This window comes from Fundulus heteroclitus, chromosome 21 (genome assembly GCF_011125445.2).
Source record: "Fundulus heteroclitus isolate FHET01 chromosome 21, MU-UCD_Fhet_4.1, whole genome shotgun sequence".
Lineage (NCBI taxonomy): Eukaryota > Metazoa > Chordata > Actinopteri > Cyprinodontiformes > Fundulidae > Fundulus > Fundulus heteroclitus.
The window spans coordinates 15,112,406-15,136,369 of NC_046381.1; the positions used below are offsets into that span (position 1 = coordinate 15,112,406).

The 23,964-nt window shown below is 39.5% G+C and overlaps 2 protein-coding genes across 4 annotated transcripts in view; one reads left to right on the plus strand and one right to left on the minus strand.

Annotated features, from left to right (window-relative positions):
• flt1 (fms related receptor tyrosine kinase 1) overlaps window positions 1-10,272 on the plus strand; it is a 53,032-nt gene extending 42,760 nt beyond the window's left edge. For both annotated transcript variants that reach the window (XM_012857447.3, XM_021313483.2), the window contains exons 24-30: window positions 1,951-2,062; window positions 2,154-2,253; window positions 6,035-6,140; window positions 6,234-6,325; window positions 6,503-6,572; window positions 6,666-6,754; window positions 8,038-10,272. In XM_012857447.3, coding sequence (XP_012712901.2) covers window positions 1,951-2,062; window positions 2,154-2,253; window positions 6,035-6,140; window positions 6,234-6,325; window positions 6,503-6,572; window positions 6,666-6,754; window positions 8,038-8,206 — 738 coding nt within the window. In that variant the 3' untranslated portion in view covers window positions 8,207-10,272. The remainder of the gene's footprint in view (window positions 1-1,950; window positions 2,063-2,153; window positions 2,254-6,034; window positions 6,141-6,233; window positions 6,326-6,502; window positions 6,573-6,665; window positions 6,755-8,037) is intronic.
• A 3,144-nt stretch (window positions 10,273-13,416) lies between these two features.
• The window catches only part of pan3 (poly(A) specific ribonuclease subunit PAN3), a 32,860-nt gene continuing 22,312 nt past the window's right edge, over window positions 13,417-23,964 (minus strand). For both annotated transcript variants that reach the window (XM_036125639.1, XM_036125640.1), the window contains 3 exons: window positions 17,276-17,340; window positions 17,053-17,191; window positions 13,417-15,664 (listed from right to left, as the gene is read on the minus strand). In XM_036125639.1, the coding sequence (XP_035981532.1) occupies window positions 15,524-15,664; window positions 17,053-17,191; window positions 17,276-17,340 (345 nt within the window). In that variant the 3' untranslated portion in view covers window positions 13,417-15,523. The remainder of the gene's footprint in view (window positions 15,665-17,052; window positions 17,192-17,275; window positions 17,341-23,964) is intronic.

Sequence of the window (23,964 nt, forward strand, 5' to 3'; positions counted from 1 at the left end):
TGACTTATTGTATACCTCTTGTTTTAATTAGAGAAAGCCTACCAAAAATATTGCTTTACTAACTGAACATTATTCGATATTGCAAAATTTGAGAAGTTATTGGTTAAAACTCACCCACATATGTTTTTACTAGAAAAAGGCCAAATATAAGTAATGTTCCTTATTACTAACCCAACATCATTTTACTGATAATACAAATTGAAAATTACATTATAATTAAAACTTTAAATAACAAGTAGGTGTTCATGCAGGTCTCTGTGAATCATAAGCTGAACATTAAAACCGTCAATATCTTACCAGCAGTGGACAGCTGTCCTCATGTCTCCATTTAAATCCAGATTAGTTGGTCCCAGAGGCTGAAGCTAACAGACCAAACTGGACTTCTCAGGCCTTAAAACAACTCCTGTCTCAAAAATAGGTTTATACAAACCTGATTTATACCCTTTAAATCATTGTCATGTTTGCACTGGGGAGTTACAGCGAAGACAATTTCTATCCATCCATCCATCTTCTGACCCGCTTAATCCCTCATGGGGTCCCGGGGATTGCAGGTGCCTATCTCCAGCGTTCGAAGACAATTTCACACAGGAAATGATGATTGAAGGTAGTGCACCAACAAAGACCTTCCTGTGTGAAACAAGTACTAAGAACGGAAAACAACTACAGTCAAAATGACTGCTTCATACAACACTAAGGCAGCGTAACAACGAAGGAAATTAAACTGCATAATATTTTTGTTTTGTTTTTTACACACCGGAGGTGCTGCAACACTAATCTTCCTGCATGACATATTTATGGAAAACTGGACATTTGAATTTATTCCATTCAAAGTAATTATGTAGTATAAAAGTAACTAGTGATTAAAAAAATTTTTTTCTTTCAAAGGGACAGTGCGTAACTAATTTGGCTTTTAATCAGTAAAACTCAAGTATTGGGTTTATAAATGCATATTCTAGCAAAGTCTAATAACCTCACATCAGAAACGAAAACGTCTCATAGCGTAGAATTAGTAGTTTAGAAATACATAGCTGTCAATGCGCCCACTGAGTAGCGCCATGTTGCGTCGCTATTTCTGATTTCAGTAGCTGAAAGGAGACAAACTGTCAGCTACATATAGCTACACAGTTTATACGTATATATACGTTTTCCCTATCTGTCCTCTATATGGGGAAGTGCTGTCGGCGGAGTATAAACAAGCAAAGACGACCGTAGATTATTTTATTTGCCATTTTCTGTTGACATGGAGGACCATCCATATGCTTTGTCCAGTGAGAGATAAGAGAAAGTAACCAAGAAAAGAAAAAGAAGAAATAACTGGCAGAAAATGAGTGTCTATATCAGCGCAGCTATTATTACCAGGTGAAGTGGAGATGCAGAGGTTTTTGATACTCCGCGGCTTCCATAGTAGTTATTGCGCACTTAACGGTGAGGTCGTTTGTAATTCATTTAGCACAATACTAGATGGCGTACCAGTGTGAAAATCTTACACACTGGGGCTTTGAGCAATTGCTATTTTTTGAGTTTTAAACTGACTTTTCATCCTAGGAAGTTGCTTAATAATTGTCTTCTCTATAAATAACCTCCCAATGCAGACATGACTGATTTAAATCTGCAATGACATTTTTGAGATTGGAGCTGTTTTAAGACACAGAAATTTGCCTTGGTCTTAGACTCACTCGGAATAGCAATTATTTTTACTCACCGGGAAACTCTAATCTTAGTTTATACAGCATCAAGACGTCTAGTTATCCATTGTGAGGAAAATATTAAATATAACTACTTTGTAGCACTTCATTTTAAAAATACTAAACCTTCTACTTTTCTAGCTTTAAATTAGGCAAAGTTTATGCTAAAATGAATGTTAACCTCTAAATTAACTTTAGAGGTTAACATTGATAAATTTGCTAAAGTTAGGAATGTTTTTTTTTTTGTGCTCTGATTGGCTCACAGGCTCGTCTCCCTCTGAAGTGGATGTCTCCTGAGTCAATCTTTGACAAGGTTTTCACCACCCAGAGTGACGTGTGGTCCTACGGGATACTGCTGTGGGAGATCTTCTCTCTAGGTAAGACACCAAGTCACAACTCTTCCTGTTGTGTTTTAATCAGGACTTTAAAAAGTGTTGTTTGTCGATGTGTGTGTTTTTTGTACAACAGGAGCCTCTCCATACCCCGGTCTTCACATTGATGAGGAGTTTTGTCACCGGCTGAAGAGCGGAACGAGGATGCGCGCGCCAGAATACAGCACCCCTGAAATGTTGGTGGCTTTTTCTATTTTTTTTATATAAATATGAACCATCATTCTGGTGCAAAGGAGACAAAATGATCAGAGAATCACAGCTATATTTTGGGGGGAAGATTTGAATTATTATAAATGTTTTAATTACATTTTTTAAATCACATACCATAACATCCATTTTTTTTTTTACATTCTTGATTAAAAGGGCTGCTTTTCGTCGATTTAGAAAAATAGACCCTGATGATATTTTTTTTCAAAATCACCTATCCCACACCACACCCAACCACAGCTGTGGCTAAATGATGGAGTAACTGTCGGTAAAAGCCTCCTAGGAAAGCTGCACTTTGTTTCAGGCAGATCGGATTGAGGTTAGATGATGGTATATTAATAAGATAAAAAAAATTCTACAACTAAATATTAGTTTAGAAGTGTGAACACTTATGCATCCAGGGAATTGCAGCATTTCTATTTTTCTTATTTTATCAGCTAACACATCCATTTGTTTTACCATTGAATTGTTCATATTGAAGGTGTTAAAAGCCAGGAAATGAATCATGTATTTTTTTACCTCCAAAAAAAACTGACATTTCAACAGGGATATGTACACTTTTGTGAGCCACTGTATGTCATCCGATGATATGATTGTATTCAGAATTTAGCGGCAAAAGAACCAAAAGAGAACGAGGAGAGCAACATCAGTTCAATTCAGTTTTATTTACCTAGCACCAATTCACAACAAGGCTCTTTACAAAGTCAGTTCAATCAAATCACACAGACAGATTAGTTAAAAAGTTTTCCATCTAAGGAAACTAAGCAGATTGCATCACTCCTGGTTGAACATGTAGCCACAGTGGACAGTCGTCTGCATTGTGTCATTGACTTTGCAGCAATCCCTCATACCTGTATGTATGCATGCATGTAACGACAGCGGAGTAGAAAACTGCCCTTTAACAGGAAGAAACGTCCAGCAGAACCAGGATGAGTGTAAACGGATGTATGATGGAGCTTGATTATTAAGAGCTTTATTTGTGAGAAGGATAATTTTAAACTCTATTCTTGATTTAACAGGAAACCACTGAAGGGAAGCTAAAATACGGGAAATATGATCTCTCTTATTAATTTTAGTCAGAACTCTTGCTGCAGTGTTTTGAATCAGCTGGAGGCTTTGAACTGCATGTTGTGGACTTCTTGATAGTAAAGTATTACAATAGCAGCTCTTTGTCCAGGTATTACAAATAAATGCATAGACTAGTATTTCAGCATCACTCCTGAACAGAATATTTCTAATTTTGGCAATTTTTGGAGGTGAAAAAAGAAAACCCTGGAAACCTGTTTTATATGGGATTTAATGACATGTTCTGGTCAAAAATGACACCAAGGATTTTAATGTATTACTAAATGCCAATTTAATGCCATCCAGATAAAGTGACTGACCAAGAAATTTCTTTTTCAAAGACTCTGATACAAAGATGACAACTTCTGTGTTGTCTTAATTAACAACCTCTTGAGCACCAGGGTTGAAACAGCACCCAGTACCTGGAAAGAAACACAACTTTTCAGCAATTACAAACTATTTAAATAGTCATTATATTAATATATTTTTAAAATAATTTGACATTTTGTTAGAATTCACACATGTCTAATGTTTAAATGGAGTTTGTAATTGCTGGAGTAAAATGTAATTGGTTTTAATCATGTTATTTTGAGCACAAATTCAACACCTTGTACTTGTGTAAGAAGCTTATTAGTCATCCAAGTTTTTATGTCTTCAAGACTTTCCTGTAGTACATAACTAAGAGGATTCAGCTACAAATACAGCTGAGTATGATCAGCAGAACAGTTTAAATGTATCCAATATTATCTGATAATTTTACCAAATTGACAAACTGTAATCTGTCAGATAGATAAGATCTAAACCCACCTAATGTTTTCCCCTTAATCCCCACAGCACGTTCAACCATTTCTAAAAGAACATTGTGAACAACTGTTTTACATGCAGCACTGAGATCTAACAGGACAAGTACTGACACAAGTCCGTTATCTGAGGACATGAGAATATCATTAGTGACTTTCACTAAGGCTATGATGAGCTCTGAAGCCTGACTGAAACTATTCAGACTGCTCATTACTCTGTAAATGTTCACATACTTGATTAGGAACTACTTTCTCAAGAATTTCAGTCTCTGGGGACCCGGGAGGAATGTAACTTCAGCAATTGCAAACTACTTAAATAATCCCTACATTAATAATTAGATTCTTCAAGCAATTAGACATTCCTGTGGATTCTACACATCTATGGTTAGATGGAGTTTACAATTGCTGAAATAAACATAATTGGATGTTATTTTCAGCATAAATTCAGAAAAAAAAACAGGAAAAAAAAAACAGCCCGATATTTAGATAAGAAAGGAGGATTAGACATATGTAGATCTCTAATTTAACTATATTTATTCACTTCATGGTTTGGGGAAAAAAATAAATCCCTAATTATTTCTCAATGATCACATATGAAACTGGTACTGAGTTAAAGTTAATCTAGAATTTTGAGTTAACAATCACACCAGATGACTAAATAGTAATCTATGTGTGGGAGGAACTCAGCTAAACATTCAAAAACCAACGAGCGGTCATCTGTTAACCAGATGGCTGAACAACAGCTGGAGCTCATAACTTCATAAACCTGAAATAAACCCAGCCACAGAATTTAGCCACAGCTCTCAGACAAGTGTTTGTTTTTAGGCTTTGACATTTGCCCTTATATACAAAACCAGACGCTTTTATTGTTGCTGCCTCTTAACACTGGGTCCCAGTTTCAAAATCACACCAATGACTTATAGCTCACAGCTGGATTTTGATCTTTTTTTGGAGGGGGGGGGGGGGGGGGCATTACTAAAGACCGTAAACAAAGTCTCCATAAAATACAAAGCACATGGGGAAAATAAATATTGCTTAAACATTTTTAAATTGATATATGCTGTTATGGTGTTTTTCGTTATGATGACCTCAAAACTTTATTGTGTGAATGATGATTTGATGATTAGTAGTTTGAATGGTGTCCTCATTTAGACACAATTAAGATTATTCAGACCGGGAGACTGAAGCTAAACAGCTAGCCCAAAAGGGGAACTATCTATGAACAGTCATCAGGATAGCACTGACCAGTTGTTTACTCAACAAAAAAAAAAGGTTGGAGGTAGTGCGCCACTGATAATCTTTTTGTGTAAAACTTGCACCGAGAATGTGACATTTAAGGCATTTCCAGCAGAGTAACTGATATATCATAAAAGTAACAGGAAAAAATATTGTAGTGTTTTAAGTGAACGCTATTATATGGATTTCTGTCTTGCCTTACGTTTCTGTTAGCTGTTAGCTCAGAACAGATGCTTCATGTTCTCAAACCGTTTTAACAGGTGGCTCATCGTTTTCTGAGCGAATAACCGTCAGCTTTCTCTAAATTAATTGGCCAGCAAAAATGTGAGAGCAACGTAAAGATTCAAAAAACAACATTAACATAAATTACTTTGACAGTTTTAGGATGGTGGTGTTTTTAAGACAGTAGAGGCCCCTCTTGTGCTAGCTGTTAGCTTCAGTCTTCAGGAGACGCTAACGTGGGTTTACACTGAATGAAGAGACTGTGACTCGTATTTCATTAACTGCTTAGGACTTTTCAACAGAACCTCGCTTCACCTTTTTAAGACTCCTATAGTTTTTCACAGGATTTGATCTGTTATAGGGCGTGCACTTTTAAAATTGTTCTTGCTCCTGCTGTTCTTAAGGAAAAGTGTGTTTTTGTGTGTAGTTACAGCACGATGTTGGCGTGCTGGGAGGCAAACCCTTCAGAGCGACCCACCTTCACCAGCCTGGTGGAGATATTGGGAGACCTGCTACAGGCCAGAGTCCAGGAGGTCAAACATGAAACGTTCTTAGCCTTTTTATTTGTTGCTGCTGAAAACGGACAACCATTTCTAAGGTTTGACCGACGTCTCTTTCTCCAGCAGGATGGGAAGGACTACATTCCTCTGGGAGCTTTTATGAATGGAGATCGCTGTGAGGCCTTTAAGGACAACCCATTTGCAGTCACAAACCTGAGGTGAGGCGTCGTGCTTCTGCCTAGAATATTGCATTTATAGAGATAACAGAAATTATATTGAAGATAAAAAGTCTAAAAAAGGAAGTTAGGCGAAGGAGGTGGATGTGAAAGACAGCAATGTGGGGAAAGCAGAAGAGATTTCAACCCCTGTTTTAACTTTGAACCTCTTCCATCCAGCTACATGAGGGGTATGGCCACACTTCAGACTTTTGAGGAATTACCCTGTGAGGAGCAAGACAGCCGTGATGTGAGACAACACTTTCACATCTGCTCACGAGCTTTCCTTAAGACACAGCAACCGGTCCGATAAGTTGCACGTCTGAATCTCTTTTGGTTTTAGGAAGAGCAGAGCGACAGCGGGATGGTCCTTCCTTCAGAGGAGCTGAAGCAAATGATGCAGAGTAACACCAAGAACAAGAAAGTCAGCAGGTGCACTTCCCATCTGTAACCGCAGAAGTATTCACTCATCTTAGAGTTTTTCACATTTTGTCAGCCCCTTTTAATCTGATACCCCCAAATAAAATCCTCTGCAGCCACTTCCCTTCAGAAGTCACTCATAGTAACTGTGTGTAATTTAATCTCAAGTGTGTGTACAGTTTTTCAATGAAAGCCTTGATGTTAGTTGGAGAACATTAGTGAACAATCAACACCAGAAAGAAGCTGGTCAACGTTAATCGGAAGATAGATGGAGCTAAATGTGTTTTAAAATGGCCTAGTCAAAGTTTACAGCTAAATTGAACGAGTAGAGTTTGGCAGAAATGGAAGATTGTCACTAGATGTGCACAGCCGGTAGAGACAGTGGTTTATGCAAGTGATTCTACAAAGTACTGTAGTGTTGCACCGATGCCATTTTTTGGTCCCGATACGATACCCGATACCTGGCTGTGCAGTATTGGCCCATACCGATACCATCTGTCTGAAATTGATGTGTGTGTGTATATATGAAGAACTGCATACTACTTAGGGTAGTAGAACTTTTTATTGCCTACCTGGAATGGGTGACAATAGTTGAATAAACTTTTGGCTCCCAAAGGCCAAAATAGTGCAACATTGGTGAAATTATAACATGTATATTAGTAGTGCAACATTAAGACAGTAAAATTACATTAATAATTGAATAATCTCTTTTAAACCCTGAGTTTTGGCTCTCAAATGCTAAAATAGTGCAACTTTCATGAACTTATACAACATGTATAATGCTAGTGGGGAGAGAGAAGGCTGCGTTCAAGTGATGTACAAACATCAAAATGGTATTGGTGCCCTATTTGTTGGTACTCGCCGATACCGATACCACCATTTTAGTGCTGGATCGGGGCCCCATCCGATACTGGTATCGCTATCGGTGCAACACTAGTTAGAACAGAACCAAGTACTGAATAAAAATGAATACCAAACCTTTCAGTTTTGTATTTGACAAAAATCTACAAAGTCATGAATCACTTTTTCCCCTATCTTGTGTTGGTATATCATGAAGAAATTCAATAAAACTAGTCAATCTTTGTCTTTGATTTCAATAATTTCCAAAATTCTGGGATCAATAAAGTGCATCGTATCGTATTGTAACTGGACAAAATGTAAAGAAATTCTAGAAATCACACTTGTGTAGCTCAAGAAATTTAAACTAAGCAGACAAAATAAAATGCATACTTGCAAAACAGTGGCGCATAACCAGTTATTAAGCTATCAGCGTGTGTGTATTTCATTGTCTTCAGGTTCTCCATGTTTTCTAAGTGCAGAGGCAACCAGGCGGCCTTTCTGTGCAGCAACGGCTCCGGTCTCTGTGAAAACGAGCCCTCCATCCTGCCCGCTGACTGGGAGTCCGACGAGAGCTGCTCTCCTCCTCCAGACTACAACTCTGCCTTCCTCTACCCATCCCTTTAGCTCCTGGCTCCCTGCCGTGTGATCCTCAGTCTCCTTTCCAACAGAGTTCCCGCCTCAGTATTCAGCCATCCAAAGCCTTCTCTCCTTTCACACTTCGCTGGTTGCATCCTCTACCTCGCGGTAATGCCTGCAGGTGTTCCCATAACGTCATCTTTCCTAAAGTCTAAGCTCAAGAATGCATTCAGAGAGTCTAGAGCTAGATTTCTAAAATCGGAAACAAAACATCTGATGCAAAATCGACAAGAATGACGTTTCAGACTAATTTTCTCCTCTGGCCAGAGCAGCTAAGCTTCCAGAAGTTAGCCTGATCTCTATATAAAGCTTATTGTATTGGTACCTCCTGCTTTGTGAAGAGGAGCATTGCTGTATGGAATAACCGTTCCTCTTGCACAACTTCTATATGCTGGATGAAAAGATAGTATTCATATTAGACATTAGACAGAGTAAATAAATGTATTTATTTCTACTTTATAGTCATGTTATAGACGAGTTGAGCATTTATGTGCTCATTATTATTTAACAGAATTTTCACTGTATTATGTACATATACCTCTGAGTAAGGCAGTTTAATCCTGAAATGCACTGAAATCTCCTTTCAATGTGTTCATAGATTTAAATAGCAAAGCTTTTGTACCTCTGGAGTGTTGCCCTTTATCAGGTGTTGACATGAGAATTAATCAATTTCAGCAAAGTGGCATTATTAATGATTAAGTTTAGTTTACTAAAACCTCAAATGTCTCACACTGTTCTTATAGCGTAATCTCGTCCCCAGATATTGAATATACATATCTATAAATGCTTTTCTTTTTGTTATTCGGCATGTTGTATGGTGTTTTTATTTGGCACCAAGAGAAGAACTAAGTAATTTTAGTTCTAACAAAACATATTTCTCTTTCCTACACACATAGCTGCTGTTACATTTCCTGTCCCATACACTCATCGTGGGCATCATTAGGAGCCTCATTGAGGCATGAGGCTCCTAATGATGCATTTGGACCATTCTTCTGTCAAATAGTTCTAAAGCAAATTTTTTTTAATAGTTTTAGAAAACAAAATTTAGGTGCACATATTTGAATGTATTGTGGACTTGACCAAATCCACACCAGGTCACAGTTATGCCTACAAGGCTAAGCAATTCAGATACATCCCCACTGATATTAGGCTACAAATGCATTAAGTTGTACCTTAAACACCAAGCTTCTGTTAATTGGTTTCCTGACATACACCTGTTTTATAAGCCTAGTCAACTATTCAATGAGGTGGAGGTCATGATACGATGCTTTCTTGATTTGTTTGGATGATGATACGATATTCTCCGATATCACAAAGTCTGTCATGATTTCCAATCGATGTGATCAATATGGTGCGATATCATCTGGCCTACTATTATTTACATTGATATCAGCTCATGATTAATGATTAGACAATTTTCAAAGCTGTTACATGTATGAGGCATTGAAATCAAAAACAGCATGCTTCTAATTTTAAAATATTAATATTGATAATAATAGATTACCTATTCATTATAGTCTCATGCCTGCATTTAAAAAAAATTATCTTAAAAATTATACGGTTCGATATTTTCATTTTGCATCCATGTGATTGTACCATTGCTCTTTCAATTGTTTAATTGTTATCGATGTGGATCGATGTATCATTACACCCTTAGTGGAGGTCAGGATTTAAATAAATATAAGGTAAATATCATGTAAGATTGTTCATATAAGCCCGATCTATTGATTTCATGACCAGCTTTGATGTGTGTTGAGCATCAGGCGAGGTTGTCAAACATAGTCAACTTTATTTGCATAGCACCCTTCAGCAACAAGGTGGCTCAAATTGCTTTACATCATTAAAACATCATGAACACATCAAAACAGTCACAGTAACAAATATTATATTATATCAAATGAAAACAACATAGATACACATCGACTATGTTGGTCAATGGTCCTGTTATTTTGGGTGGTAAGAGACTCTAAACAGGCGGGTGTTCAGTCTTGATTTAAAGGAACTCAGTGTTTCGGCTGATTTGCAGTTTTCTGGATGTTTGTTCCAGATTTGTGGAGCGTAGAAGCTGCATGCTGCTTCTCCATGTCTGGTTCTGGGTCTGCAGAGTGGACCAGAACCAGAAGAGCTTAGTGGTCTGGAGAGTTGATACAGCAACAACAGCTCTTTAATGTATTTTGGTGCTAAGCTGTTCAGTGATTCAGTTCAGTGAAACCTGAGACCACCAGCTGTGAAGCATGGCGGTAGCTGCATCATGCTCTGGGTTACTTCTGCACTGCACAAAATGCACAGTATAATAAACTTCCCCTCAGACCAACAGCCAGGTGGTTGAAACCTGGAGGGGACTGGGGTGTTCCAGCAGGACAGTGATCCTGAACAAAGTTGGCTTTGAAGCAGATACAGCAAAGAAACGATATTCTACCATCCAGTGTCCTTATAAAGTCTGTGTGACGAATCCAGCCACCTAAAAGATGTGCCTCCATTTCTGGCTGCCTGATGTTGATGGCAAATCATTTATGAGCATAAGCAACATTTTGACCTTGTGTGGATCAGAGAAAATTCCCAATAATTTCAAACTTGTGCACCCAGGTAAAATCGCTCAGGTTGTTTGTTGCATAAGCATGAAAAAGGGAAGAGTACAAAAAAAATAAGTGCATTAAACCTCTGGACAGCATGCCGTGTTACATATTTTTAACACCAGCTTTATTTCAGCTTCGTGTACGACACTACTAGAACCAAAGCACTACAGGATTATTTTTTTAGAGTATTTGCCCATAAAATACAATCTACTGAGAAAAATTAAAACAAACCTGAAAATCTGCCAGTAATTATTACTAATGCTTTACTTTGTGTCACTATGGGCCAAATATTTTCAGCAGTGTACAGGTCAGTTTAGCTACCTGCTGTAAAACGATATTGTTGTAAATTGCCGACTCATGTTCAAATAAAGAATTTTTGTAATCTATGATCCGCATACTGTATTATTCTCATCATTAATGTTATTTGATGAAAAAAAGTTACCCAAGGGTATCAATCAGTGAGTAGTCTGAGATTGTGTCCAATTAATAAACATTACATAAATATGTCAATAAGCTCAAATTCTTCCAAAGTGGTGCGTTCATGTGTCACGGGAAATGTTTTTTCATATGACTTTTTGTTTACAACATAAAAACATCCTCAACATGGTAGGACAAAAGTTCATCTGTAAAGAGTCATGTGACATCTCTTCGTCCAATGAAAGTTCATTGATTTTCTAACATGCAATCCCAAACTGAAACCCTTTAAACTATGGCTGATCGGATCTAGAGGGAGCTGCGACTGAGAAGGTCCGGTCTCCCCAATGTTTACATTTTGTTCTCCGAATATTCAAGAAGAACTGGGCTGATGGCCTCAGGGATCGACCACGGCACTGCAGCTATTGGGGGAGCATTTACCAGCATTTTTTCTTATGGATAAGCCTTACATACACAAGTGCACTCTTAAAAAACACCTACAGGTGCTTACAGATTCACTTTTGTGCAGAAAGCCCCTATTATTAGCTTAGTTGTCACTTTATACATCTGATGTTTAATAATACTGTGTTTTTCAGTGATGGTATGAAGGTGTTGGTTGTTTGTATCTGTAATACTTTATCGATTTGTTTTGCTGTTTTTTTTATATCGCTCTTTGCAGGTTTAGAAGCAGACTCATTTTCCTCTCCTCTATTTTAGTCGCCTTTTCTCCCTTTCAGCGTGTAGTCTAATCATTTCCTCTTCTTGTTTTCTCTTCTGCCTTCCCGTTTATGTGTCTATTGAACATGAAATAGTCCCAGAGTAAAATCCAATAAAGCTTTATGCATTTATAAATGAAGTGGAGCTCTATGGAGAAAGCAGTAATACTCCACTTGTGAAAATAAAATCTGCCGGGCTCTCATTGGCATAAAGACAGCAATTCTTAATGCTACACTGCCAGACAGGACACATAAAAAAAGAAGGAAATCAATAAGTCAGAAATATGTGGTGCACCCGGACTATTAAAAGCTGTCTAGTTTGACGTCCACAGCCTTGTTCTGAGTTTTGTTTCAGGAACACAGACTCGAGGGTTAAATGAGGTGGAAATGATGCATCCAGTTCACTTTTATCAAAGCTCCAACATATTTTCAGTTTTATAATCCCAGCCCTCAAATTTAGCAGATTTTGTTTTAGCCTCTCCTGGAGCAATGCTAAGTGAGAGAAAATTATTGTGACGTGAATGCATGGTACAGACCGTTATAAAGCAATATAGGCGTTTCTGTAAGAATGACAGCCTGCTTTTGCTTTTCTGACAAGTTTATGACCACAGGGTCAACGTCTTCTGCAAAAACATGTTTTATAAAACCAGGACTGCAAAACTGCAAATAATTTCCATTAAATAGTCCTTTATACACAAACAAACAAAAAAAAAAAAAAATATATATATATATATATATATATATATATATATATATATATATATAAATAAACCCAACAGGCTCACCTTAACCCTTTAGCAAAGTTTTTCCACACCTCACCAGAGCCAGAAAATGCTAATTTGACACTTTTCAGACAGTGTGGGAACCCCGTTTTATATCCTGCACTAGCTTCCTCATCCTTTGTGTTACATAAACTTACTGGGATTTCATGAGACAGACTAATAAAGAAGTGCAAAATCATAAATTAAAAGTTTTTTTTTTTAATTCTCAAAATCTGAAAAGTCTGGTGTGCATTTGTATTCAAACCCTTCAGTCTGACAACGCTAAATAAAATCAGTTATTTAGGATTAGCCAATTGGTAATTAGTCCACCTGAATTTAATCTCAGTCTGAATTTATAAGAACAATTAATAGAAACGGCATCAATGAAAACCAAGGAGCACAGTAGACAGGCAGGAGAGCAAAAAGTAACATTTTGGCCTGGCTTCTCTTCAGCAAAGCCAGGGATGTCGTCAAATGCAGGCAAAAACCTGATAAACAGCCAAGACTAACAGAATGGTTTAGATCGAAGAATATTTAGTAAGAATGGCCTAGTCAAAGTCCTGACAGAAATGCAACTGATAAACAATAAAAAAAACTTGCAAACTGTTGCTCATACATGTTTTCTGTCCAATCTGAGCTCCATGTGTTAGAAAGGCAGAGGAGCAGGAGTTGAATATTTTTTAAATATGCATACAAATTTAACAAACAACAAAAGAGATCTCACATCAGACTCAGTTTTGGTATTCTTTATTAAAATACTGCTGTACACACAAATATTGCAAAAATTTGAGACTAGAACACAAGGAGGGGCATAAAACATACTAAGATGGTGATTGTAGGTGTGTTGCTGTGGGGGATAACAGGGTGGGAGGAGGGGGCGTCGGCTCTAAACTTAACTGGAGTGTGTGTTGTAATGTGGAGCGCAGTGATCTGAGCACTGGCACCGCGTCAGATGAGTCCAAAGGGTTTCAGGTGTGTGTGTGTGTCTGTGTGTGTGTGGAGGGGGGGATTTCTAAAGCACCACATTCACCAAATTTGCTTTTATTCGTATTCGTTCTTCGATTTCACTAAAACAGAGGAAGTAGTACATGATCTAACACGGCTCCCTGCGCGGCTGTTGCCCTAAAGGACAGATCATTTCATGGTTTCCTTAAAGTCAGAGTAAAGAGCCAAGCACGGATGAGATGCTGGCCGGTTCGGAAGTGCGCCGCGTGTTTGGTCGGCTATTATACGCCGAGTCGCAGGCGGTGGAGTCAAATCGGGGGGGGGGTTTTAAACGGAGACTGCAGCAGTACTGTTTTTAGCGATTAAATTCAAATTAAAACAGATCTGTGCTTTAGGGCAACATGAAATCCCACACAGCATGATCCCAACCACAGATTCAACCTCCATCTGAAGACGTCCCGCCCGACGACGGCCAAAGACATTCAATCATCAGGGCTGGGGGGGTATGGGGGGAGGGGGGGGGGCTGTTTGTCATCCTGAGAGAAAATTCGAGTGCGAAAGCTCATGATCCTAAATAGGTCAAACATAACTAAAATTCGGGGTCCCCCCCCCCCCCACCAACCCTTCCCCCTTTCACCTAAAACCCCTGCTGGAATTGGTCCACAGAGTATTAAAGAGCAAAGGTGAGGCGAAACCTGATTGGCCTCCTGTGTCCCGCTCTGCAATCTCGCAGCTCAGCAGAGAGAAAAAAGCAGCTGGTAAAAAGTCGCCAAATATTAATTTTCTTGCAAAACGTAGAATCCCCCCCCCCCTCCCTCCCCCCACGCTGAGGGCGGAGTGATGTTTGGGACATTATAGGACAAAAGAATAAGATGATAAAGACAGGGAGACTGAGGGTGAGGAGACCAGGGGGACATTCCACGAAGAGGCAGCTGCGGCTCACTGACGACAGCAGACCTGAAACAACCGCAGCGGCGTCCAGTAGCCACTAGGTGGCTGCTGCATATGTAACAAACGCTTCAGCCTCAGGAGAAGACACGCCCTTCCTCAGTGCCGACAGAAAAAACCTCAGATTCGGATCCTGAGCCCGAGTTCGCCCGCCCAAAAACGAGTACGTGTCTCATGTTCCTTTATCTCCTGTAGAAAAAAAAAAAACAACAAAAAAACATCTGAAAACCAGTCTTTCCCCAGTTATTCAACCCTTTCCACCTTCCCAAGTGGTTTGTCCTTTCACAAAAGGGACCAGCAGTCGAGGCTGAGCTGGGTTGGCCCATTTTAAGACACGGGCGCCATCCCGTGGCGCTGAAAGCCTCGGGCGATGCGTCCCGTCTCCCGAGTGCGTCAGAATGAAGGGGTGTGGTCTCCAGCCGGCAGAGAGAGAGATGCTAACTCAACAGATTTACATCCTCCTTGGTTCTACGCGTGTGACCCTTTGGCTCTCTGTGCGCCCAGAAGGCCACTCACACGTTTTTTTTTCTTTATTTAAAAAAAATAACAAAAATTAAAATCTTAATGCATCCTCCTCCTCAAATAGAAGAAAAAAATACATCCCCGACTGTAGAAATAAACAGTAAAAGCAGGAAAAATAAATTGTTTCTTGTTTTTTGTTCCCCCAAATAAAAAAAATGTCGTTCATCACAGCTTCCACGTTAGTCCATTTTCCTTTTTTTTTTTTTTGTTTTTCAATTTTCCAGCCACAAAAAAAAAAAAAAAAAAAAAAAGGCTTTACAAAAATGGTTCCTGGTGGACAGAAATCAGTGTATGTGACTGAGGTTCACGAAGCCCCGCCTCGCTGCCTTCGCTGTGCTGATGTCTGAGAGCCTGGTCCTCTGCTGTAGTGCAACGGTACGCTCCTGGTCTGGGCCAGTCCCGCCCGGGGCCCAACAGGGGGCGCTACAGAGAGCCGGCGGCTGCAGCCTGCAGCTCCTGGAAGGTGCTGTCGAAGCAGCGCTTCAGGTCCGAGTAGGTGACGACCAGGACGCTCTTCTCGTCCCGGGACACCAAGCTGATCTTCTCGGGAACGCCCGCGTCCAGCTGAGAACAAAAAACACGCGTTTTTTTTACGGCGAGCGCGACAAATGCAGACATGAGATTTGTGCACAGAGTCAGAGCATCCCTATTATCACATGCAGAACTGAGTATTTTTATTCAAACTGACCTGTGACATTTTCTCAAGTACAAGTATAGGTGTAAAACAGCTTTAAACGAAGTTTAAAAAAGAGGAACGAAAAGATCTTGTGATAAGATATTATATATTTGGGTTTGTAGCTCAGGATCTAAAAGTAGCCTTCGTATGATTTACAGTCTTCTCGCTTGCCTCACTGAAACAAACCTACTTGAACTCTCTTAGCTACAAAAAGTCAAACAAATGGTAATAAGACTGAACTTTTTGCTGTTTTAGTCAAAGAAATGCCGGTAAAAAATTTGTTTGAACTATAGGAAGCAAAATATGTGTGTCAGGGCTTTTCTCTAATAGAGATTGCTGCACAGGACCGAGCACCATTTGTATCGATCCAGCTCCCTGGCAGATTAACCTCTCTGAAATGTTTGTTCACATATCTCTCCCAAAGGTTTTATGCCAAAATGTTAAAAGAACCTCGATTTCCGGGTAATCTTTGAAACTAAGTCCAACTCTACGCCTTCAATGAGAGTTGCTTTTTTAGAAAATTCCCCCCCAAGAAAAAAAAAAGTAAAAAAAAAAAAAACAAAGCAACTGATGTTTTGCTTCCTCTCCTCTTCCTCTTTGCTTCCTCTCCTCTCTTTTTGAATTGAGAAGCTTTCTCAATTCAAAAAGTCTGGAGTAATGTGCAGTACCAAGCTTTATACTACTGCACAAACAGCGGCCTTGTAATGGCTTAGACGTGCAAATTCAACAGAAACAGGTCCACCCCTTAGTAACGAGGAGTTGTTAGGAGTTGTTCGGTTCAATCTGCTGGCTTAATGTCTTTAACGACCGCCCATTACTAAGAGGTGGACCTGTTTCTGTTGAATTTGCATGTCTAAGCCATTACAAGGCCTTTGTTAGGCAGTAGTATAAAGCTTGTTACTCATCATTACTCCAGGAAGCTTTCTCAATTCAAAAAGTCTGGAGAGGAAGTGAAACGTCTTCAACTACCGAAAACAAGTCCAGTTGCTTTGTTTTTTACTTTTTTTTTGGAATGACCATGACCTGGATGACAGAGAATCTTCACCAGCTTTTTTTTTAGAAAAGTGTCTTGAGTTTAGCCCCAGCTTTAAAACCACCAGAAACTGGCCTAAAAAAAAAAAAAGTTGGCAATATTGGTTTTAAGATCCTCTGGCTCAACACTTTATGGTGGATTTAAAACCGTTACCAAATGACCGGCTACTCTCAATTAGCTCACGACAACCAACCAATGAGCGACCCGGGCGTGAGCAGCTGCTGGTAAAGAGACTTGACTGACTTTGTTGAGGCAGGAGACGATGTGGCTGAGGTCGATCCACGGCATCCCCGCTTCCGTCACCTGGTGGAAGAGGTGATCGCGGAAAAGCTTCAGCAGGTAGCGGTCGCCCGTCTCCGACCACGCCGGGTCCTTCTGAAACCTGATCGACAGCACAGAGGTTTAGAGAGCGGCGGAGAGCAAATACGGACAAGCACGGGGTTGTTCCACCGTCGCGTTTACTCACTCCGGTCGCTCGTTGATGGTTCCCAGCTTGGCGAGCAGGCGGAAGAGGCGGCCATTTTGTACCTCCTGAAAGACAGTCGATAACGCCTTAAAGTTATCAAGTTTAAAAACAACAAACAAAACCTTTGTAGCAGGATGGACGGCAATCAAAATGTCGCACCGAAATGAAACTGACAGTTTTCAGGTTTGCTAAATTAATATTTTTAACTAATAGGCGCTTCACACATACAGGTAAATTACATTGGTTGCACAGCGAGCAACGCTGGAAAGCAGCGGTGAGGAATAACGCAACAAAAAGAGAACTAAATTGATAAGCTGCGAATAAATATTTGTGACCTTTATGATAAAAGCGCATTGGATGCCCGTAAGAGAACTGACTGGAAGTTGAATTAAAGTCATAATATTTCCAGAAACTGAAAGCCCAGCCGTTTGACCTTCTGTCCAAACAAGGTGCAAAGAGTCCGTTTCCTAGCAGGTGCCGCCAGACAACTTCCCTTTTACCAAAAATTAAAAGGAAGCTGCAGCGACATACTTTGCCGTCGCCTTGCGAGTGCTGAGATGACTCTGCACACAGACGAATAAAGTGACAGAGTGGTTTCAGAGCAGTTTCATTAAGCAGTGGCAGGATCTGTTCTACTTAAAAGGGCAGCCTGGGTTTGAGCCTGGGGGGCTCCCGTCCTTCACCAGCAACCTGCTGCTCTGTAAGAGCGCCGTCTTTAAACTAAACTACAACTGGGAAAGACTCAACACTATGGAGGATTGGACGTCTTTTAATCTTTGCAACAAAAAAAGCTTTTAAACTTGAGGTTAAGACTAAGAATGCCGTATGTTGAAGATACAAAAGAGAGACCGCCATGTTTTACAGTTGGGGTGGTGCGCATGTAAGGTGAGCAGGGTTTTACTCTGCTTAACATAGGCTGGGTGATGTGGCATAAAAATAAAATTCACATGAAATTTACAAACAACTTTAGAAAAAAGAAGCGTGGCTTGGCAACAGTGAGCGCGGGTCTGTTTTGCTAGTCTCTAGTATTCTTAGGAATATGGAAAGCGCAGAGGACAAAAAAATAAAAAATAAAAAAACACTGACATGATTAACACGCGGTAAAAAAAAAAATGGCGTTATGGTCTAACAAAGTTAATGTGTTAAAGCTGACAGCCCTACTATATCTATCTATCTATCTATCTATCTATCTATCTATATATATATATATATATATATATATATAAATAAATAAAAGAGAGAGAGGGAAAGGCTTCACTTAACTTGTGTCACTTGCATTGTCAAAAATCCTGATTGTTCAAAAAATGTAATCTTAATAAATTGCAAATTCCACTCAATTAATACAAGTCAATTTGTGCCCCAGCCCTAATTGCAAATAGTGATTTATATGTAGGTCATTTGTCCATACCACTCTCCCCTATAGCTTGAATTTATTACATAATGTGAGATTACATGGTCTCCTTTTAATTAAAATTGAAAATTATGTGTAATATTATCTTTCTTTCCCCGCCTCTCGCCCATTGACAGCTGGAGATAGGCACCAGCACCCCTCACGATCCCACAAGGGGTAGACGTGTTAAAAAATGAATGGCTGAATGGATGATCTTTATTTGTTTATAAAGTCTTTGTACTTATTCTTCTCAGTGATCAATAGGTTGTTAAAAAAGAAATGAGTAAATAAAAAAACTGCCTGCTTCAATGGAAATAATCAACATGGACGAAATTCGTCCTGGACCGGTCCTGAACCAGCTGGATGTGCTCAGTCTTTTCAATACGGAGAACATAAATGGAAATGAAATCTGAAAACACAAACACGGAAATCAGAAAAAGGCGCCGTCAAGTGTATTCCACTTGGTTTGGGTCCTTCTTAAGCAGGTGGGAAGAGTTAAATGGTAAATATCACTTTTCTAGCCATACCACCCACTCCAAGCGCTTTTCACCATAGATGCATGAAAACAATCGTGCACGCATCCCTGCACCAACATGCAGCTCAGCAGGCAACCTGGGGTTAAGTGTCCTGCCCAGGGGCACATTGACATGTGACAGGAGGAAGCTGGAATCCAACTAATAACCTTCAAATTTTAAGATGACTACTTTAGTTGCTTCTTTAACTATAAAAAAAGCAAGTTTAACATGTTTAGAGACATTTGTCTTGCTGCATTATCTCTTGAAACTTGAAAAAAAAAAAAAAAAAAAGTCCAGAAAATATTCGTCCTTTTGGATTTGCCGCCGTAATTCAGAATGTATTTATTTTCCTTCCTTTGCAAATGTTTTAGGCCTAGATAAGCTGGCATGTAGCGCTTCATTTTTACTCAAATGTTCCTGTGCAACCTCGATTTTCAGCAGCCTCTTGACCTGTGCGTGCCACGTGGAGACGTTTTTTCAGAGGAGCTGCGGTGTTTTGTTTTCTGTGCAGCTCTGTTGCTTCTTGTATTACTGCGTGTGAATTTACGAGCTGTAAAATTGGGCAATCTGGGAGTGGCTTTTGTCTTCTTTTCACTTTGGGTTTCATTGTGTACATTACAAAACTTCCTTCTGAAGGGGCGTTGGTAGACACTTTTAGGTATAACTCATACTATTCTGTTTTTTCCGACTATGCATCTTTAGCACTGTTTAGTTTTAAAACTATATCCAGCCTCATAAACATCAGCAATCAAACAAAGAAATATATTTGATGAGCAGAGAACACCTCAGATCTGATCTTTACCCATATCCCTCAGGTACCCTCAACTAACCCTGGACATAGCCACAATCTTTTATCTCCCCACTTATTGGCTCCCTGAATGTCCAGCACATAAATATTTTTTTTGCTCAAAGCTAGTAAACATTACTGTCAATATGAGTCAAAGTTAAACTACTCCTATTGTGCAGAAACTGTACATAGTTTAAAAAAAATTAGAGTCCCAGTTTTTGAAGATATTTTATTGAAAGTTTGAGTCAGTGTCTCAAAAGCGACAGCGATCTCTTCTGGTTCATTAGATTTAATTCCAGTTTGTTCCCTTTTGCAGGGGTGGCTAGTGAGCTACATGGAATCCAGTCTTAACATTTCCTTCCTGGGACTCTAAAGGAAAAGCCCCCCCCCCCTGCAGGAGCCATGCATGGGGCCTGAAAGAGGCCACGAGCTGAGTAACAATGAGCCTCTCTGAAACTCAGTTCCTACAGGGCATTGGAGAACATGTCAGCCAATTCAACGATAAGTCTCTCACTTCTGCTTAAAAACAGATGCAGAAGTGAACGAATCCGTCTATGCCAGCTTTGTTTTGCTTCCTTGGGGGACTCCAGACGGAGCTGAAAGGCCGGCACAGGACCCAGTTCCCCATGCTGAGGGCGAAATCTGCTGAAATCACCCGCTGCAATGCAGGGACTTGACTGCAACCGGATCAGAGACCGCTCCGGAGCCTCGGACAAGGCCTCCCCTCCGAACACGTTTCGGCTAGCTCGTAGCCGCAGAGCTGCATGTCTTGTGCTGAAATGACGTTTTCCCTTTTCATTGCGCTTTCCGTGGATGGCCAAAGTCGAGCTCACACGAGACACCGACAGGTTGGAGAGAGAAACCAAAAGGAAAGGTTACATGGTTATTGGGAAATGTTTGTGTAAGGTGTCCACATGGTGTTCTTAAACACAAAGAGCTAACGGTCGTAGCTCATGATAGCATTGTGATACAATGTCATTGCCGATGTGATTCGAGTGCGTTTTTATAGTTATATAATAAATGTTATCTTCACAGGGGTTTCATACACTAATGATATATTAATGTTTATGTTAACTGGCTCACTCATTATGACTAAAACTTCGGCATTAGTTTTAAAGATAGTGCCGAAAATACGCTAGCCAAAATGCTAGTTAGCTTCTGGTAACTTCTGATTTCTGGTTATTCAACAAAAGCCGTTTTAAACATAAAGCTTGTTTCGTTTCACTCCGCCATCGTTTGATAGAGCTATGAGCCTCATTCCCGCATTAATATGGTAGATTAATGTCGATTTAAAGGTGTTTTGTTCAACTTTAGGACTAACAGATTTTAGTGACCGATCCCTGCAACGACTCCTATCTCCCAGAGGTAAAAGTCGCATTAATAAAATCGAGCGTCCCTAAAAGTAATGATCTTACAGAGCAAAGCATTCTTTAAAACGTTATTTCCTCAAATAATGTTCTGTGTAACTCGGGATTTGCATTGTGAATGGTTGAAACACATACCAAATGTTGTTCTGAATTAGTTAAGCTAATTTAACTCCATTAGATGTTCTTTAAAATCAGATCTGCAGTGAACCAGGATTCACTGAATTATTCTGATTATGATCAACCACTTTTGTCTTTGTGTTCTTTTGCGTGTACATAGTTCCTTAGCTTAGCTTATTTTTATCTTCATTTTGCTTAGTAGTTTAGTTAAGTTTCACTAGTCTAGTAGAGAGGATTTATTGATTGAAATATTGTGCTAATTCAGATACACAGCATTCTATAGTGATGTTCTCTAGATGTTAATTTTATTTCTGTTATTAAATTATTGAACTTGAAGAGAAGTTGTCACTCATTTATTCTATATGTGCAGTTTGCTGTTAAAAGATCGCCAGTGCTCATATCATCCCTTTCAACCATTGTCCTGATATCAGCTCTAGAGCCGATATCCTCCAGACAATATTTAACAGAGTTATTTATTAAACATTAAATACCTTTTAAAACAGTGTATAATTGCACAACAGCTGTGACGTTTCCTCTTAACTTCTTTATTTGTGCAAATTTCTTTTAAAATACCTTTGACCTTATTTATCTTAAGAAAATTGCTTTTGCATTCCCAGTATATTTAGTGACCATGTCTCAGAGACGTAACTATTTGTCTATCATGTATTGCTTTGGTTTTGAGAGCAGTTTTAAAAGCACAATCTTGCCGTTTCATAAATGCCGAAATAGTTCTTTTTATCCCAGGCAGATGCTATCCTGTTTTTGTTTTTGTTTTTTTTATCTGGAAGTGACGTGTTGTGTTTTGAATAAGTGTCAAATGTATTAAGTTTTGTTTACTTTTTCATGTGTTATATGGTCGGACCAATTCATTTCATTCAATGCAGCTTCCAGGTTACCCATTTCCCCTGACCCAAAGGGAGCAGTGGACCGAGGCAGGGACCTTTGGGTCTGTCTGCTGAAGCCTGGTTGATGGGCGGGGTCAGCTAGGCTCCTTCTGCAGTTCTGGTCAGGCGCCAGTAAAAACCGAATTGCTGCAGTTTCCCTGGCAAGGCATGGCACATAAAGCAGCATGAGCTGCTACATGCCCATATTGACGTCAGCTGCAGCCACAGCATGGCTTTGGCTGGTGTTGTGGTTTAGAGTTAGCAGAGCCACTGCCTGAAGTAATCCTTACTGCAACCTGGACAGGCTGTGCTGCTACTAAAGTTTGTTCTGGTGATAGAAGTGATGTAGTTGTATCCTTGGATTGGCTTATTAACTAATGGACCAGGGTTCAGCTGCATATCTCCACTTAGTAACAGCAAGCAAAACAAACAACTGTAGGCACAATATTTGATGTTTTCTAGAAAATCCTGCATGAACGGCATTCTTACACAAAATTGGGTAGTTAATTAAATATCGTGTCTTATTAAAAACCAAAAAAGGAGCCATCTTGGTTTATCAGTCTGAGTTGGCTTATGTCCAAGAGTAGAGAGTTGGTTTCTGGTCAAGCTGATGCCTGGAGTTGGTGGGACAAGGAGAAATAGCAAAGTGATGCCCTTTTATTAAATCTTATCTCAAAGTCCCAAATTTCCTTGAGTTGACAAAAAAAATGTCAGTTGAAACCGATAAAAACTAATGAAAGATGTTGAAGAGGAGAATTAAGTATGGAGCTGCATGGCACCCACCTTCTTCCGCCATCTTGGAGTTAGATTGACATTTATTTTACGTTAATATCATTGAATGCAGCATAGAAACGCAACTTACCTCTTCACAAATTGTGTTAAAACAAAATCTTATGCAGTCTCTGCTTCTTAAGTGTAAAAACACCCTTCTGCAAGCATAACCGTCTAAAATAACCTCACTCTGATTTGTAGGTTCACAAACTTCTGCTACTTACAAATTAAATAGTGTTTCAACAAATTATGTTTTAACTTTTTTTTTTTATTTGTTGTAATGACCTCTTTTCTATGCTCCTCTATTACATGCCAAATAACGCTGCTCTGATGTAAACGCAGAATGGCGAATGAATGATTAAATGACTCATCTGCTTCTCAGTCGCATTCATTCAGACAATATGCTTCAGATGTTTCACAAAACATCTGAAGCAACACCAAAGGCTTTTCTTAACAAAAGCACTCCCTGGCCAGATAAACAATACACCCAGTTTTATAGGAGGAGACACTGAGCTAACAGATGAGCTGACAAACAGGAAACCCTCCCCGCCATCACACAAACCAGCAGGTTAAAAGCTGCAGCTGTTTGTGCAAAACTTTACATTTCTGTTCATAAGAAAAGCAAACTCTGACCCCAGACTGCAGGTTAAAGTACACAGAGAGAGGAGCTGGGTTGGTGCATTAGACCAGAGTACATAAGGGGAAGAGGAACTTAAGGCATGAAGATAAAGAAATGTACAAAAGCCTTCGCGGCACTTATTTCACACATTTACACCAATATGGGGAAACCAAACTTAAGAGCAAGCGGCAAACGTTTTAATAAACCCCGTACCACACCCTGCATTCACGCCACTTCCC